Source organism: Astyanax mexicanus, chromosome 19, assembly GCF_023375975.1.
Source record: "Astyanax mexicanus isolate ESR-SI-001 chromosome 19, AstMex3_surface, whole genome shotgun sequence".
In the NCBI taxonomy this organism is placed as follows: Eukaryota; Metazoa; Chordata; class Actinopteri; order Characiformes; family Acestrorhamphidae; genus Astyanax; species Astyanax mexicanus.
In genome coordinates, this window is record NC_064426.1 from 3,138,388 (window position 1) to 3,156,207 (window position 17,820).

Sequence of the window (17,820 nt, forward strand, 5' to 3'; positions counted from 1 at the left end):
TTTGTCAAAACTGTAATGTTTTAATCTTTCTGAACGAAAGATTTTCACAGTATCAAAAGTGAATAATAATAATAATAATTAAAAAGAAAAAAAAACAAAAAACAAAAAAAACAAGCAGAAAAAAAAACAGAAAGCCAACATACACTTGGCCATTAATGGTATAGTATAAATCTACATTCCAAACGTTTAAGATAATGTCTCCTAGTTGAATATAACCTGGATAGCATCAGAGATGTAGAATATGAAACAAAAAGCTCGAACAGATTTTTAAAAACCCATCTTAGTTTTTCATCTCAATACTTCAAAACAAGAAAACAAGTGGAAAAAAAATGGTACATCATTTCTCATCATATTCCCATTCGTCCCACTTCCCAACAGAACGCTTCAGGGTTATATTTCGGATTTGGACAGGGATCGGGGGGGTGTACGGGAGAGTACGTGCAGAGCGATGTCTGGGTCGGGGTTGGGGTCGGAAGGTCGTGGGCGCTGTAGTTGTACCATCGGGGGCGAAGCACAGCAGACTCCTCACATGTGAACAAAAAGAAAAAGGGGGAAATTGAACAAAAAGAAGAACGGTATTCCATACCAAACTGCAGAGACAAACATCAGGAAAGAGAAAGAGCGGAAAAATAAAGGGAGAAACAGAGAACATCCCATCCGAACTTGGAATTTGGAGCGAGCGCAAATGTCTATCCAAACTACACAAGCAGCACTACGGAGCGCAGCTGCAGACCAGCATTCCCGGCCTGCCGAAAAAACGGAAAACTACTGCCAGCTACGGAGCAACAGAGCCGGAAAATACGGAACTACATCCACAGGAATACGGAGGAGCAGGATTCTGAAGAGCACAAAGAGACAAGACTTCACCTGAAGTCGGGGAGAGTCAGAAAACTCTTCTAATTCTAACTGTCAGTACTGACCTGTACGGAAAAAAAATACGGAAAAGACAGAAAAAAAAAATACGTCAAAATTGGGAGCAAATCGGAATTGTGTCAGTTTCGAGCATGCAGGAATAATCTCGTCATTCTGTCCTCTATCAGAGGACGTCATGTAAATACATGTTCAAGTGTCAGAAAGTCGACTTAATACAGTTTTAAAAACCATAGCATACATTAGTGTTCAATTCTTCGCTGTTTGCATTTGGAAAATTAATAAAACGGAACCATTTCCGCTAACGTCGCAGATAAAAAATAAAATATTCCGTAGGTAAGCATTACCACAGTGTGACGTTCAGCAACTAACTCACACCTGGACCCATATTTATCCTACTTATCGTGATCTCAGAGACGTCAGATAAAATCAGAGCTCAGAACAGTTCACTCTACTCTGCGGCAAGAAGGATATAAAAAAAATAAATTGATGGAATTCATAAGAATTCAAGAATTGTAAAATGTGTCAGTGAATGTGTTTAAATGCACCTCATAATCTGTGGTCAGTAATCTGATTAACACGCTCACATGAACTTGGGTAATCAGATAAAGGGAAAACTCCAGATTTTATATAAATTAGGCAATAATCATATTTTTGTTTTGTAACCAGCTAATAAACTCATTTAATTAAAACATGATAAAACCTGAACTTTATGCTGCAGCTTTTTTAACACATCGAGCTGCAATATGATCATACATCAACTAGAAGATTATATAACTCCTTCAGTATTAGTGTCACTTCTAAATTATTGCGGGTGCTGTGCTGATAACTGCTGCTTGATTATTTCCGCTACCACTGTCTGTTTTCACTTATGCACAGACTGAGACTTCCCAGAACCTGATTATAAATAACTGCAGTACTCAGATTATAACTTTAGTGATCAGATTATAACTGCAGTACTATATTTTTAGCACTATGAAGCGCACTTAAAATTCTTTAATTTTTCCAAAAATAGCTGACAAAAGCTTACTGTAAATAAACTGAAGCACTTTACTCACCCAAATAAACAGTTTTTAAGAGAGAAATCTGCAGATTAACATCCAGCGCTCGTTTGACTTTAAAAGAGAGTCTTTTTATTACAGTTTTGTTTACTTAGCTTAGCTTTACTTAATTTACTTTACCACCACCACTAAGCGGCGAGACCTACTGAATTAGAAGTTCTTTTAAAATACATGAAAATAGACATTCATTATTCATTCATGAGCCATATATTACGAAAAAGACGGTAATCAGATTATGAACAGATTTTTGAGTGCATATAAATGCATTCAGTATGAACAGTATGAACTGTATCGTTCTATTCTGCATAATCTGGATCTGAACTGGCCTGTAAAACAGCTTGTCGGAAAAAAGTACCTTTTGGAAAAACGTAACCGTACAAAACAGACAAAAAAAAAAAAAAAAAAGGTAAAGTAGAATTAAAAGGAAACACAGAATGGGGCCGGGAGGTCAAAGCGTGCCGTCGTTCTGATTTAAAAGACTTTTATTGTAAAATAACTGTTTACATACTACAAGTGAAGTCAAGAACTGGAGTAGTGGGAGCAGTGTTCACCAAAACACAATTTTGGCTGCTTACTCCAAAGCAACACAGAGAGAACGAGAGAGAGAGAGAGAGAGAGAGAGAGACAGAGAGAGAGATAGACAGAGAGAAAGAGAGAGAGACAGAGGGGAAGCAGGCTGACCTGCGATCAATCCAGCTCTACCCACACGTACGAAAAATAAAGAAAAAAAGAAAAAAAAAAAAAACGGAAGAAAGAAAAGCTCTGATGGATGAACATGTAGACCGAGGTCCCGTGGCTTTAGTGATAAAACAGGGCATAGACAGAGAGTGACGTCCAGCCAAATCAAGTGTTGAGCAGAGCAAACTGGCCATCGGCCAATCAGGTGTCGACTACAGTGACCAACCACAGGCCAATCAGGTGTTCAATACAGTGAGTCAAACGTGTGTTGAGCAGTCTTCAGAGTCTCGAGTCTCAGGGAAGGTGGGTTCTGGTTCTGATACCATCGTTCACGTGTGTTACTGAGCTGCGTTTGAGGGCATTTTCTTCAGGCTGAAGTTGGACCAGTTCACGGCCACCTTCTGTCGAGTCTGTTTAGCCGAGTCGAGGCAAAACCTGGAGATAAAAACGAGAGAAAGAGAGAAAAAGAGAGAAACTGTCGTCAGCTGGAGAAGTGCAGGACGTCAACAGAACAACAAGATATAGACGCAATTAATAATTCATCACAGATCTACGCTCTGCTATCGACCGGGCTTCACCTCTTGAAGTATTCCACCTCGCGATCGATCTCGTCCATCTCTGTTGGATCCACGTCTTTGGGGAGGAAAACGTCATCTATTAAAGAGAAAAGGAAGCAAAGCTTAAAGAGATTGTTCAACTTTAACTGAAGGAAGGGCAGGAGATCGATAAGCTCTTCTAACTGTAGATTCTCTCAGCTAAAGCAAAGCTAAAGCAAAGCTAAAGCAGTACTGTAGTAATGCTCGTGGGAATCACACCTGCTTTGGGTTTTTATATTCTTTTAGTTAGCAATACAACCAGAATTACTCACAGCTCAAACACATCTCATTCCAGTCCCCAGTAATTACTCTATTAAAATGTTTATATATATTGAGCGAAGTATGTTGAAATTGGAGCCAAAAGCTGTTGTGAACAGTTACTTCTGCAACAATTTCTGCAATATAAAGAGATTTTTCAGGAAGAGACAGGATATTAATATTGCGATACTTTAAATCGTTTGATTCTTTCCTAAAAACATTCTTTCTCCAATAAGACTAAGTAAAGTTACTGTTTTATTACTCCACAGGGATGCGCTATAATCAAAAGAATATTATATAATTTAATAAATTAATTTATATAAATTATGTGAAGCAGACACCAATAAATGCATAATTCCTGGTATTTTATCCTCTTCACTAACACAGATGCTGTGTAGTATCGTATCAAAAATATGATATTACTAATCAGAAAACAGTTATTGGATTATGCATCTAAGCAACAGGTAGTTTCTCCTAATATCTGAAGAGGTGAGCAATATGCTACACTGATGCATCACTGATTTCATTTAATTGTACACATTTCACAGCTGCATTCCACAAAGCACCTCGAACAGAGTCATGATACCACTGTAACGACTGAATTAAGACAACAGTAAGTAGATACGTTACCAATAGCACTACTGGACTTGTCCGTCTTGCCTTTGTTCTTCTTATTCTTTCCTTTTGACTGTTGCTGGTGCGAGTTCAAGTTTGCTGGAGTGTTGGAATTGGTTTTAGCTTCTGTGTCGTTCTCCGATCGGTTTCCTCTGGAGTCTGCGTCGTTCTTCCCTCTGTGAAAGTTGGACCCTGGATGGTGGTTCCCGTTAGCGGCACCGTTAGAGGTGTGCTTTGAGGACTTGCCTTCCTCCGTCTTTCTGTTGGCCGTTTTCTGATTCTCGCCGTGCTGCTGACTCTGCTGGCTGGCTTTGGATCCTCGCAGGCCTTTCTCAGGCTCTGAGGTTCTGCCCTCTTGGGTTTTCTCCAGGTTTGCAGGAGTTGCTTTAGTAGACTTGGAGACGGGAAGCTGCTCCTGTAAGGCATGGTCCTGTTGTTGCTGATGCCTCTGCTGCTGTTGCTGCTGCTGCTGCTGTTTCTTGCCCTTCTTCGTCTTTGCTCCGGCCCCTGTGGCGTTCTTGGCGTCGGGGGCCTCGTCTTTGGGTTTGGGCGCGTGGGCCGAGGTGGGCTGCGTGGCCTCAGAACCTGGTGGTGAGCCTCGTTCTGGGGAACGCACTCGGATGAGCTTGGAGAGGCTGGGAGTGGCGTGCAGCCTCTGGACGTCTTTGGCCGTGGCGGCGCTGATAGAGGAGGAGGAGTTGTTGTTGGTGGTTGTGGTGCTGCTGCTGATGCAGTTGTTGTCCTCCCAACCGTTGAGCGTATCCAGGTCCCTCTTGAAGTTCCTCAGGGAGAGCGGGGAAAGGTCCAGGTCGATCTGCTGCAGGTCGGACGAGCCGTTGAGGTGAGACAGCAGGTGGTTGCCCTCCAGCGTGGCGGCCTTCTTGGGGAAGTCGTTGACGTCCAGGTTGAGATCGTACATGCTGAAGGAGGCCCTGATGGAGTCTTTGATGGTGTTCTTGATCTCCTCCAGGCGGGAGGTGAGAAAGCTGTTGACGCGCTCCAGCTCCAGCTGAGGCCACTCCAGGAGACGCCCCGGCTCCCCGTCCGGAACAGACTCCTCGTCGGCCGGCTCCGGAGGAGGGGAGGACTGCTGATCGTTGCAGGCCGAATCCGCTGCACCCTGCTGGGCACGTTCCCTCTCCTGAAGGAGCCACAAACAAGGACACAATGGTCAGCAAGTAGTAGTAGTAGTCAAGCATTTCAAAGGTTAAAGAATTTACACATACAGTACCAGTCAAAAGTTTGGACACATCTTCTCATTTAATGTTTTTTATTATTTTTTTCCCCTACATTATTAAATCAATACTGAAGTGACCCAGACTATGAAGGAACACATAAGGAATCATGTAGTAACTTTAAAAAAAGTGTTAAAACAAACCAAAATACTCATTAAGCATTTAGGTGCTCTTATCTCTTCTAAACTTGTGGTTTCTGTGGCTAGTAACTCTGATAAACTTATCAGGGGGTAGCCAACAAAGTTAACGAGCTAAGTTAAGCTAAGCTAAGTAAACAAAACTGTAATAAAAAAAAAACTTTCTTAAAAACTTAAGAGAGCGCTAGATGTTAATCTACACAGATTTCTCTTCTGAAAACTGTTTATTTGGGTGAAAAAAAGGCTTCCATTTATTTACAGTGAGCTTAAGATTCACACATTTCTGCAGTACTAAGGCTGGAGCATTAGCATTAGCGGCTAACCGCTGCAGCAGTGCTAGCCGGGGTTAGGAGCAGGCTACACGCCAACAATACTACAAAAACTCCAGGCCCGGTGCTGGAGAACTACACTTAAAATCCTGAATAACACTGCAATTCGGCAAAACGGCACACAGGATTAAAAGGCGCAAATATTTGGAAAATTAAAGTATTTTAAGTGCTCCTTATAGTGTATAAGAAAAAGATACAGTAGCTAAAAACACTGACAGTACCTTCTTCTTCTGTTTGTGCCGCGCGCGCTTGGCTGCCTTGGCGGTGTTGACGGGCTTGGGTTCGGAGCTGTTGATGAAGTCCAGGAGCTCGTCCACGTCCCGGTGGTCGATAGCACTTGGTGTGGCCGGGTCCAGGTCTTGTCTTTGAGGCAGCTCCTCTTTACGCCGAGTGAGCCGGGACCGGAGCTTCTCCCGGATCTCTGCATAGTTCCGACTTGTGGGGGCTGCGGGCGGCTGAGGGACGGGAGAGAGGAGTTTCAGTAGTGGCTATGGTTTGTATTTGTGGCTTTTAATTTGTATCGTCTGTATTACAGACTTTTATTTTGACATGGTCTGTTTATGATGTATTGGTTAAATGGCAAGACTGCATAAAAATATCATGCAATAATATCTATATGCTTTACGTTTATGTTTTAAGTGTATGGATATAATCTAACACCCTAAAAAAGATCCACTGTGAAATATGTATGTATATTTAATATTAATTTTAATTTAATGGTACACCAAGATAATCTTAAATTAAAACAAATGCTGGAAGGCTACCGCAGTGCACTACAGTAAGAAAACAGCAGAGAACCCTGAGGTACACCTGATCATTATTAAGCTCAGCTGAATTACCGCATTATGACCGAAGAACTCGCAGTAGCAGCAGTCACAATATTTCCCGTCCCGCTGATTGGTGGATGAGGATGCGCAGGAGCTGCGCTCCGAGCTGCTGTCTTCATCCTCCCCTTCCTCCGGCTCACACGCCGCCTGCTGGCACGTCGAGCCGTTCACCAGCTTGTGCCCTTTACACGCTTGGTCCCTGAACACAAACAAACACAAACAAACAAACCTCAGTTATAAATACTGCATTAAACAAACACAGTGTGTTAATAACATACTTTTTTTTCTTTACAGAGAGAAAATGCAGAAATTAAACTTATTATTTTAATAATTCTTGTGGCCAGCCTGGTATGAGGAGGGTATCGAACCCACAACCTGTGATCAACAACCTGGCAGTCTAACAACTCAGCCATCATTGGCCAACAACTAAAGTGTTGCTTAAATGATAAATAATATATATTTCATAAGAGAGATTACTGAAACCTACAGAAACCATTAAAAGCACAAAAATCATTATTTGAAAGCATCTCTCTCATCTGCTGACTTGCTACGGACTGTAGTTCTAGATCCCTCCCTCAGAGAAAGTCTACTGGCTAATCCAGCTGTGTACTGTTTGAGGTTCTCAACCAAAATGACCAAAATGCCCAAAAGACTGTTTCTTCAACTGATCTAGTGGGTGGGTTCCGGAAGGGCTTAGTTCTATGCACATTTCCTTATTGTGATGTCACAATAAGAAAGCCATCCAAACAACACATAGAAGCATATGATTCCTGACACCAGGACCCTATCATGTTGCTATAGCAAACTTGCACTCTGGACTTGCTGCCACCGGCCTACTCTCCCTATTTTTGGGGTATTTATCTTGATGTCTATTTTGTTCTATTGTATTTTATTGTGTTCTTGTTTTTAATTAATTTTATTTAATCTATATTTATCTATTTTAAAAATTGCTCCTCGGTGTAAACTGGATCGTGAGATCACAATTTCGTTCCACCTCATGTACCACATGTGATGCGAATGACAATGAAATTTCCTTGAATCCTTGAACCAAACTCACTAAACTTTTAACTGCATCCACAGAAAACAGGTCAATAGATTTCTTTGCACTTGAAGTGTTTATAGAAGACCCAAGTGAAAATACAAAAGCATGCAAAACTTGTACATAAATGCTGCATCAAACAAGCGAAACCTACCTGCAAGCGGTGGACGCTAGATGAGCTGCATTGGAGGAGGCTACAGTTCCACCGCTGCTGCTATTGTTGTTGTTGTTGTGCCCGTTGCAGGGGTGGCTACAGCCCATCAGCGAGGCACCCACCTTCCCGTGCTGGGTGCCAGCAGGTGGAATGTGAGCGTTTTTGCAGGCGCTGGACTTGTGCAGGGTAGCGGGGCTGTCCGGACCACCCGAGTGCTTGGTGCCAGAGGCAAGGTTGGGTGCCAGCGGAGAGAAGGGGGCGTGTGCAGCGGCGTTGACGTGGACGTGCTGACTGGAGGTGGGCTTGGTAGCAGGCAGCAGAGTGGAGGAGTTCTGGGAGGAGAGGCCCGTGGGACTGTTGGGCGGCACTGACAGGTCTGCAGGCTGGTGGTGCTCGTTCGGGTGGAACGCCTCACCTAGAGGACAGAAGAAGGAGAATAAAGCTACTAGTTCTAGCTTAGCTTCAGAGGAGAGCATTTATTTAAATACATTCCTTATTTTTATTTAAAAAATGCAATGAAATCCAACTATTTTATAACTGGCGTATTTTGTTTAAGGCCAATGTAAAGCTATAATATCGCTTCCTGGCAGTTAGCTGGCAGATGCAGCTACATGCTGCTACTCTAGGCTTTAGAAATCAGTATATAAGCAACACAATCACATAAAACACACATCATATCATATAATCTGGACAGTGCCATCAACCTGTCATCCAGTATCAGTGAGTAATCCAGCTCAGAATACAGTTAGCATCACAGCTAACCTGTTCAAACATAGCGAGGCCTACTGTGGCATCAGTTAGCATTACAGCTAGCCTGCTATTCTACGGTTAAAACATAGGCTTAGTAATCTACATCCATGCATGCTGGTGCAGTCTCCTTTTTAAAGCAAATTAATCTGGTGATTTTAGTACAGACACTGTTTTTTTTTATCTCTCCAGGTCTCTACAGTTTCCTCCTTTCCTCACTGTGAAAATGTCTGTACAGTCCAGTCATCTCGAGTGTGTGAGTGCGTACCTGGAGGAGTTGGTCGCCTACACATGGTTTTGAAGTGCTTGGGGGTGGTCTTGCAAAGGTCGCCGGAGGTAGACAGTGGATTAGCGGGGGACGTGGCACCGGGGTTGGGGGACGCTGGGTGACTGTAGGGACACACTTTGTTCCCGGATCCCTCGTGAGATCTTTTCTCATGACAGGTTGGTCCCGCCGTCCCGCCTGCTGTAACCACAAACATCACACGATATAAGAGAAGAATGCATGCATTAAATATGCTGCACTTCTTGAAAGAAAACTACAAAATCAGTTAAATGTACACTAAATTCAACTTTAATAATTATCTCGTTGCAGTAGTATATGCTTGCTATTAATAAAAAAATATATTGCCAAGAAAACCGTTGTTGCAAAAATACCCTGAAATATTGTGATATTGTTTTAGGACTAGAGAGAGAAAGAAGCAGAGAGACAGCGAGAGAGAGAGAGAGAGAGACAGAGAGAGGGTGAGAGAGAGAGAGAGAGACAGAGAGAGACAGAGAGAGGGTGTGAGAGAGATGCAGAGAGAGAGACAAAGAAAGACAGAGAGAGAGAGAAACAGAGAGACAGGAAAAAGGTAGAGAGATATAGAGAGAGTGAGAGAAAGAGAGAGGGTGAGAGAGAGATGCAGAGAGAGAGACATATATTTTATATATTTTTTTGTTTTGTTTTTTTTTACCTTTTGTATCCTAACTACTTCTTTTATTGCTTTGGCAAAAGTTGTTAATTGCAATTAATGCCAATAAAGAGAGAGAGAGAGAGACAGAAAGAAAGAGAGAGACAGAGATAGAGGTAGAAAAAAAGACAGAGGGAGATACAGAGAGTGAGTGGATGAGGGAGAGATGCAGAAAGAGAGAGAAAGAAAGAGATGCACAGCGAGAGACAAAGAGGAAGAGAGGTAAAGAGAGGTAGAAAGAGAGCGAGTGAGAGACAGGGAGAGAGAGAGAGAGAAAGCGAGAGAGAGAAAGCGAGAGAGAGAGAGAGAGAGAGAGAGAGAGTCAGGTCTGACCTTGCTGAGAGTGAGTACCGGCTCCGTGGGTGCAGTGAGCTCCTGTGTTTGAGTGAGCCGAGTTCCAGAGACCCGACAGTTTCCGGGCCGACAGGAAGGAGCTGGGGTCCCAGTCTACAGAGCTCTGCTCTGGATAACCATTCCCACAGCTCTGAGACTTACACGAGGACGAGTGGGACAACGGCACCTGCAAAACAAACGATACACAGTGTGAAATCGCTGACTCCAACAGATACATATTACACCCAAAAAAAAATAAAAAAGAAAGCCAAATAACAATTAAACAATGTGTAATGCATAGAATATGAATAGAAATGATTTCTATGTGAAATATAATTTTAATAAAAGCTCCAGGCCCAGCTCTGGAAGCAGCAGATGTAACACATTTAACCTACTGAAAACAAAGTAACATATTTAACAAACAGTCCTGTGCAAGACTGTACAAATAAAACAATGGGCTTCATTCACCATCATTGTTTTTATAAGAAGAAATTCGTTTTTGATGAAAAATAACTTTTTTTTTATTTGGAGTTTTTTAATATACAAAGACACTAATTATTACCCTACACTAATATATATTAATTTACGATACACAGCATTTACTGTAATCTATTTTTTTTTATATATATATCAGACAAAAAAAATAAAAATAAAAAGTTGAGATTGTCATAAAACGTTCTGACACAGAAACACGCAGTGTTTTAAGCATTGATGATATCCACAATATAAAAAAAATAAACTGTCCATAACAATAACCAAAATCATCAGGATATGATAAAATAAAGTCATATTGCCCACATCTTGACAAAAACAGACTTTATGACACAGACTTTTTGTTAAAGAACAAAATTAAATCATAGAAAAATATTTTCACATAATTTCAGGGTATTTTTGTGATAATCTTTTGGCCGATATGACAAAACATTGAATTAAAACAAAATTAAAGAATACACTACGACAACAAAATTAATATTGAATTTTATTTGGTGATATTATTGATCATATCGTTTTGATATGATTATGGGACACCCCTAAATAAGATTTTTACCAGATTGTATAACAGTCAAAGCCAATGATCCATTACTTTAAAGCATGATATTAATAAGGCTCTCTGTATTAATTACACCGGACAGATATAATCTGCTTTTAATAGATATTATTAAAAGGAAAATAAGAACAGTGTGAATTTTTTCTTTTGATATAAACAGCAAAGAGCAAAGTTGTACCCTGATGAACCATATGAGTCTAAAATAATATCACCATATTGCAGAGTATTTTTGCAATAACGATATTTAATCATTTTGGCGATACTATTGTGTACTATACAATACAATATGATACAACGAGGCCCATTTGCATTTACCTTTACAGCATTAATCTTACAAGGTTGTTCCTATTACACAGTTCGGCCAAAGTCTGGTAGTGTTAGGAGTCTTGCCCAAGGACTCCTCTTACTGGTGTAGCTACTACATGATGTAGTAGCTCACTGGCAGGAGGTGGTGTTATTCACTGCACTAAATTAAGTACTATATCATCCTAGTTTAACACTACAGTCCCTCCTCGGCTGACAGAAACAGGCCTCATTCCTCTACAAAACACAGAAACTGACAGAAACGCAGCGAGGAGACGTTTAAGATTTTAAGGTCACGGTAACTGATCGAGTCGCACCAGAAGCTTTTATGAGGTCAAGCGTTTGAAAGGCATCCCAAAACAAAGCTAAACGTTCAGCCAGACTGAGCCGGTCAGAGCCGACCGGACTGGTACCTTGTATAAATAAGAAGTGGAAACAGCAGACGGATGTTCAGGCTTTTTTTCACTGAATGGGTTTATGTGTAAATAATCAGAGCAGGTTCAGGAAGAGAGCTCTGGCCATTGTTTGCCCTCGTTCACCTAGTGAGAGGCACGTCCGTTATCAGGCTCTTTAAACAGAGGGAAAACACTCGCACTGCTTTACTGCGTGCGGCTGTGGGAAGATTTATATTTAATAAAACATATAACTCAGTATGTGAAAACAAGAAAATAAGGCAAGAGATTACAAGATGTCGAGAGACGGCGGACAAGTAATCATAAACGAATAAATAAATAAAAAAGAAAATAATCAGACGCTCTGCAAAATTACTAGTTTCAAAATGCAGACAGACACGCCTCCTCAAAACCCTATTTCCAGACTCAGAGCTGCCTGAGAGTTTCTGGTTTGATTGACAAGTGTGTCGTTTTCATACAGGATGAATAATTTCTAGAACTGTTTTCAAAGCCATTCGGCCCAGCAGTTTGCAGCAGCCTGTCATTCAGACTGATGGCACGCCTACAGCAACAATTCAAAAGCCCTGCAGGTGTGATGAACATCTGTGGAAAATCAGATGCTCACATAAAGTAATCCACACCTGTGTGTGTGTGTGTGTGTGTGTGTGTGTGTGTGTATATACAGCTCTGAGGGAAAAAAAATAAAGATTTCACTTAAAAATGATGAGTTTCTTTGATTTTATCAAATTGAAAACCTCTGGAATATAATCAAGAGGAAGATGGATGATCACAAACCATCAAACCACCAAACTGAACTGCTTGAATTTTTGCACCAGGAGTAAAGCAGCATAAAGTTATCTATCAAAAGCAGCGTGTAAGACCGGTGGAGGAGAACATGATGCTAAGATGCATGACTGTGATACTGTGATTAAAAAAACAAGGTTATTTCACCAAATATTAAAATATTGATTTTTGAACTCTTGAAACTTTATGAATATGAACTTGTTTTCTTTGCATAATTTTAAAGCTCTGCAACTTTTTTTTTTTAATTATTATTTCAGCCATTTCTCATTTTCTGTAAATAAATGCTCTAAATGACAATATTTTTATTTGGAATTACAAGTTCATTTTACTCAAACACAAACCTATAAATTGCAAAATCAGAGAAACTGATTCAGAAACTGAAGTTGAATTGGGGAGGCGAGTCTTGGGGAGTTTAGAGCGCATAGGTTTCAATAAGAATATTCATATTTGATGCCACACATTGATGCAGTATTGTGTAATCAATATATATTGTCCTATACCTAATACTAACATTAAAAAGTGCAGATTTCATGCTAAGCTCAGAAACCACATATTGTACAATAAGGTAATAATGTAATAATAGACAGGTCTACACCAAACCCAGAAGTACATTCAAATAAAGATCCCAACAGCATTCATCAGATTGGAGCACCTCAGCACATTTGCTTCAATAAGCACAATTACCATCTATTTAAAGAAGTGGGAAGATGATGAAAATAGATGCAGTAAACATTATAATCCAGACAGTAAATAACAGGGCCAGTACACAAGCCTGTCTGAACTGTAAATAACAGGGCCAGTATGCATGTTAGTCTCAACTGTCAGGGTAAGCCTGGCTGTATATACAGCTAATAGCTTTTAGAAATGGAGCCATATGGATAACCTGATAACAGCAAGCTATCTGAGTCAGTGCGCTATTCTCTATTAGCAGGTACTCAGATGGATGTAAGGATACTGTCCTAGAAAGCGCTTCACAGTAAGCAGAATTTATTGCGATAATCGATATTATTGTAATTTAAGACCATTTTATCATTTTATTCTGCAAAAATAATGATTTAATTACTCAGTTTAACAAAGGATAGAATAGTGAACTTTTATTATTATTATTTTAAGAATATTCAGACTGAAATAGTACTTTTATGAAACATCCTAATAGTAATAATATTAAGTAAAATAAAACTTGTTTATAAAAAAAAAAAAAAAAAAAGCTGATATTCTGGTCAAGGTCACCAAACATTTCTCCATATATTGTACGATTTATCATCTATGTGATTATCACGACAGGCCTAAATCTTATACAAATTAAATAATAGAATATTGTATTTTATAACTAAGTTGACATACAGTTTCACATTAATGGACTGCACGACAAGTAAAATTATTGAGGGTCTGTCCATTTATTGTACGATAAATCGATGTAAGTATGTTATTATTGTGACAGGCCTACTTCAGAGTTATTTTCTACACCAATCAGCCATAACATTTTGATATAGAATGAATGAGAGAAATTACTTTAATACAAAAGTATAAAAGGAAACTATGAGCGAAATATTTAACAGTCCCTGCAGCTCACTGGAGAGTTCAGCATCAGTTCACGTCAAATTTGTAGCTTTTATTATGAGCGTGGCAGCACCGAGCAGCAGTTACGCTCATCATGTACCAGCGCTCTTTTATGTTGGTGTATTTATGCTGTAACAAAGTGACTGCTGCTTAGAACTAAATAAAAAAAGTTTTTTTTTTCAAAATGTAGGACATGGACAAAAGTATTGGGACACTTTCTTGCTTCTGTAATGAATGGTTTATCCTGCTTTTGTTGGAATAACTGTCTGTTCGGTCCAGGAAAGGCTTTTTATTATATTTTCATGCATTGCTGTAAGAATTTGATAGCATTCAATGATGAGACCATTAGTGAGATAAGGACATTACATAATCTCAAAGCTTTGTGTCAGCAAGGGGTTTAGCTTTTTTTTCATTTCTTTTCTAATTATTTCTCAATTTTTTCCCCAATTTACAAGGCCAATTACCCAACCCACTAACTAGGACTCCCCCTATTACTAGTAATGCCCAAAACACCAGGAGAGTGAAGACTAGCACACACCTCCTCCAGTACATGCTCCAGCTCACAGATGAAACCTTGTGCTGATCGACATCACCCTAGGAGTGATGAGGGGAAAGAGCGCCTATCTACTGTACCCACCCAAAGAGAGCAAGGACAATTGTGCTCTCTCAGGGCTCTGCAAGCTGTTGGCAAATGTGTTCAACTTAAATTAGCTGAATAAATAATTTAAAAAGGATTTCCACAAACATGGGGACAGTGTATGATTATATCTGTAAAATGTACCAGATCCACAGCATCACAACAGTCAGAGAGTTGAAATTTAGCAGATCAAGGCCCAAAAATGAGCCGGGCACTAATACTCACGGGTGCACTCTGCTCCTGCGCCGGCCTCCTCTCCTCTTCCTCCACGCTCTTCCGGCAGCTCTGGCATATCCAGAGAGGTACCTCCCCGAGCAGCGACTGCGACAGCGAGGGCACGGCGTCCGCTAACTTGCGACCCGGGACCTCCCTCAGCAGTGCCTGGGACAGAGCCGGGACCGCCTCCGACAGCTTGGACCCGTGGCTGGGGAGCCCGTTAGCCAGGCCTGCTCCCCAGTCCTTAAATTCCCGATGGCACAGCAAACAGCAGGTGTGCATGGACTGTGAAGAGAAAGAGAGAAAGAGAGAGAAAGAGAGAAAGAGAGAAAGAAGGAGTATGGTTAGTGCTGAACGTTTGTGTATTAAACATGGTTCTGAGACAACAGACATCTGAAAGTTAGAGAGATAAGAGATATGTTGCGTACATTTACAAGCAATTGGTTTGGCCGGAGCTCAATTAGGAGCAAAACAAGAGTTAAGAGGAGGGATGCCAGTATTTCAGATTGCTCCCATGTCTATGTTACCCTCTTGCTCTCTCTCTCCACTTAGTTAGGCTGTTCTAGTTAAACCTGTCAGAATCTTAAGCCACACTGTCATAAACATTTCACATTATCTGTTCTCTATAAATCCAAATAAAATGTATTTAATCTCTGAACTATATTCATTTTTTTCTAATGATTACCTGTTCAACCTGACACTGATAAAAAGACTGCCCACCAGGCTTTCCTGCAAATCAAAGATTTCTTGTCCTATTGGTAGATTCTTGTAAAGCTGCTTTGTAACAAAAGGGCACTACACAAAATAAATGTGACTTCACTTCCAGAAGATCTGTATCTGTACGTCAACACAATTGACAAGGTCTTCACTACTAAAGCTGAAAACATCCGCAGACTCTAAACATTTAAAAAGCCACATCCATTTCCAACCAGCAGGATCACTTTTACAGATCTTCACTCCTGCAGCTTTACATGAGCTGCTGTCAAAGCTAGGCTGAATAAACTTTGGCAGACACCAATATATTGGCTGGGTCCAAATCTAAAGGACCTTCAGAAAGGGTCCTACAGAGGAGACCAGCATGTCCAACTGGTTTAAGGTGGATTTATTTATTGTTTTGTTGCAGGAAAGTACAGATGAACTGTCCTTCACAGGCCCGTATCTAATGTTCCCTGAGGTCTAGACTATGTCTAGGTACATAACTGGTTTAAAAAAGAAGTCATGTGGGGTTCACCTGGCTGGGGTGTGTGCTAGGGGGGTTCCAGGTGGGCATGGGCTCTGAAAGGGTTTGTACAGTTTTGTGACAGGGATCCAGCTATGATCACAGTCGTTGCTTCACAACTACAGCTAAAAACTGACACAAACTCCTGCAGCTTTGTATGGGCTGCTGTCACAGATAGATTGGATAAACGATGGCAAGCACAAAAAAAGTCTGGGGGCCCAATATACCACCTAGCTGGATACAACTCTATGGTCCAGTTCGGAGAAACAGGATTAGATCTAGTTGATAACTGGTCTCAAATAGGGTTTCAAAAAAGGTGGTCAGAGGAGTCATATCTTCCCTACTCAAGCTAATAACTTTTCAAACATTTTCTCGAAGGCAAGTTATACAATAGCAGGAATATCCAGTTAATGACTAATTAGCTTTAGTTGACAAGTGGTTTTAAAAAGGTCTAATAGCTAAAAACCTCCACAAACTCCAAATATTTAAGCTCAAGTCCATCTTTAACCAGTAGGTTTACTTTTCTATAACCACATTGGTCACAACCGTTGCATGCTGTTGCTAATAAGTGTGGTTCTGAGACCACACTTTTTACCACCTTAAGATGTATTAACCTACATATGTTAAACACTTACACAAGCAAAGTAAGGAAGGTAAAAGAAAGGTGAAATATTCCACAAACTGATGAAGCTCAAGTCCATCTCCAACCAGCAGGGTCACTTTCACTGATCTTCACTCTTGCAGCTTTGCATGGGCTGCTGTCACAGCTAGACTGGATAAACTCTGGCATGCACAAAAACACATACAAACCTCTGGAATCCAATAAAGCACCAAGCTAGCTACATATCTGAAGAATCATCAATCGAAGTGTCCAACAGACGCTTCTAGATGCGAGATGATTGCCGGAGGACCTGCATTAAGGCTCCTGCTCTGCAGGGCCAGCTGAAAGGGGTAGATAGGTTAGCTGGCTAGCCTCTGTTAGCTAGCCAGCTATCTGCTAGATTACCTGCCACGGTCCAGCACCGTGTATCACGTCTTATTTATTTATTTTTTCACTTATTATTTTTTATTCACTGTAAGGAGCAAGGTGCTCCGCCCGACCATATATAGCTAGTGGGAATGGACAGCCAGCTAGCTACGCTAACTAGCTAGCGATTGCTACGTTAGCTATCTGGCTCAGGTAGGTAGCTAGGTATGTTACGTTAGTTAGCTTAGCACAGCTCTGAACCAGAACACCGCTCTGTTTAACAATTTTCCTGCAAAATTCACAGTTTGCAAAAATGCCAAGTTCCAAATTACAACCCTCTATAATATTCTCCCACCTTTGGAAAGTGAACCCATGTTCAAGCAGCTGCATAAACTGCATACACTGCTAAGCTAACCTATATATACACACATACCATAAGCTTCACTAGGTTAGCTAAGCTAACTAACAGCTCCAGCTACCTGGCTGGTCCTCGGCGGGCGGTCCAGTCCCGCGTCCCCGCCTCCGGCTGCAGCTCCGTCGGCCTTCTTCTCCGCGGCGCTCCGCTGCTGCTGCGGGTCTTCCTTCTGCCCCGCTCCCGCCTGTCTGCTCTTCTTCCTCGCCATGGCGCGTTTTCACTGAATTATCTCCAATCTGCCGGCGCCCGCTCAGCTCGCGACAGGTCCGATAAAAACGGTGCAGCTTCGGTTTTAAAAAACGAGCCTTTTGGGGCTTTTTAATTTTAATTCCAAGCGCCGTAAAAACACTTTCTGTTTCTCTCCTCAAAGACAACAGTCAATATGGCGGAGGGCTGGCTCACACACGCCAGCGCCAGGTCGCGGGGT

The 17,820-nt window shown here is 41.1% G+C and overlaps 1 protein-coding gene across 2 annotated transcripts; it reads right to left on the bottom strand.

Annotated features, from left to right (window-relative positions):
- Nucleotides 1-2,395: 2,395 nt before the first annotated feature.
- Nucleotides 2,396-17,820, bottom strand: fam193b (family with sequence similarity 193 member B). 2 transcript variants are annotated; one of them, XM_007245596.4, is made up of 10 exons: nucleotides 17,458-17,820; nucleotides 14,802-15,077; nucleotides 9,833-10,019; nucleotides 8,815-9,009; nucleotides 7,800-8,214; nucleotides 6,619-6,805; nucleotides 6,001-6,234; nucleotides 4,094-5,219; nucleotides 3,188-3,263; nucleotides 2,396-3,044 (listed from the first exon to the last, which is right to left on the bottom strand). In XM_007245596.4, exons 1-10 carry the CDS (start codon nucleotides 17,599-17,601, stop codon nucleotides 2,948-2,950), a joined length of 2,937 nt encoding a protein of 978 aa, XP_007245658.3. In that variant the 5' UTR covers nucleotides 17,602-17,820; the 3' UTR covers nucleotides 2,396-2,947. The 2 variants fall into 2 exon arrangements, with proteins under 2 accessions (XP_007245658.3, XP_007245657.3); XM_007245595.4 differs by having other exon boundaries at nucleotides 8,815-9,012; nucleotides 17,458-17,816.

What these genes read in the sequence shown, in the direction of transcription:
- fam193b (XM_007245595.4), bottom strand. Translation starts at nt 17,601, where the DNA reads ATGGCGAGGAAGAAGAGCAGACAGGCGGGAGCGGGGCAGAAGGAAGAC. An exon ending in CGGTACTCACTCTCAGCAAG is followed by an intron (nt 9,013 to 9,832) that starts GTCAGACCTGAC and finishes TTGTGGTTACAG; the next exon opens with CAGGCGGGACGGCGGGACCA. An exon ending in GGCACAAACAGAAGAAGAAG is followed by an intron (nt 5,220 to 6,000) that starts GTACTGTCAGTG and finishes TGGCTCCTTCAG; the next exon opens with GAGAGGGAACGTGCCCAGCA.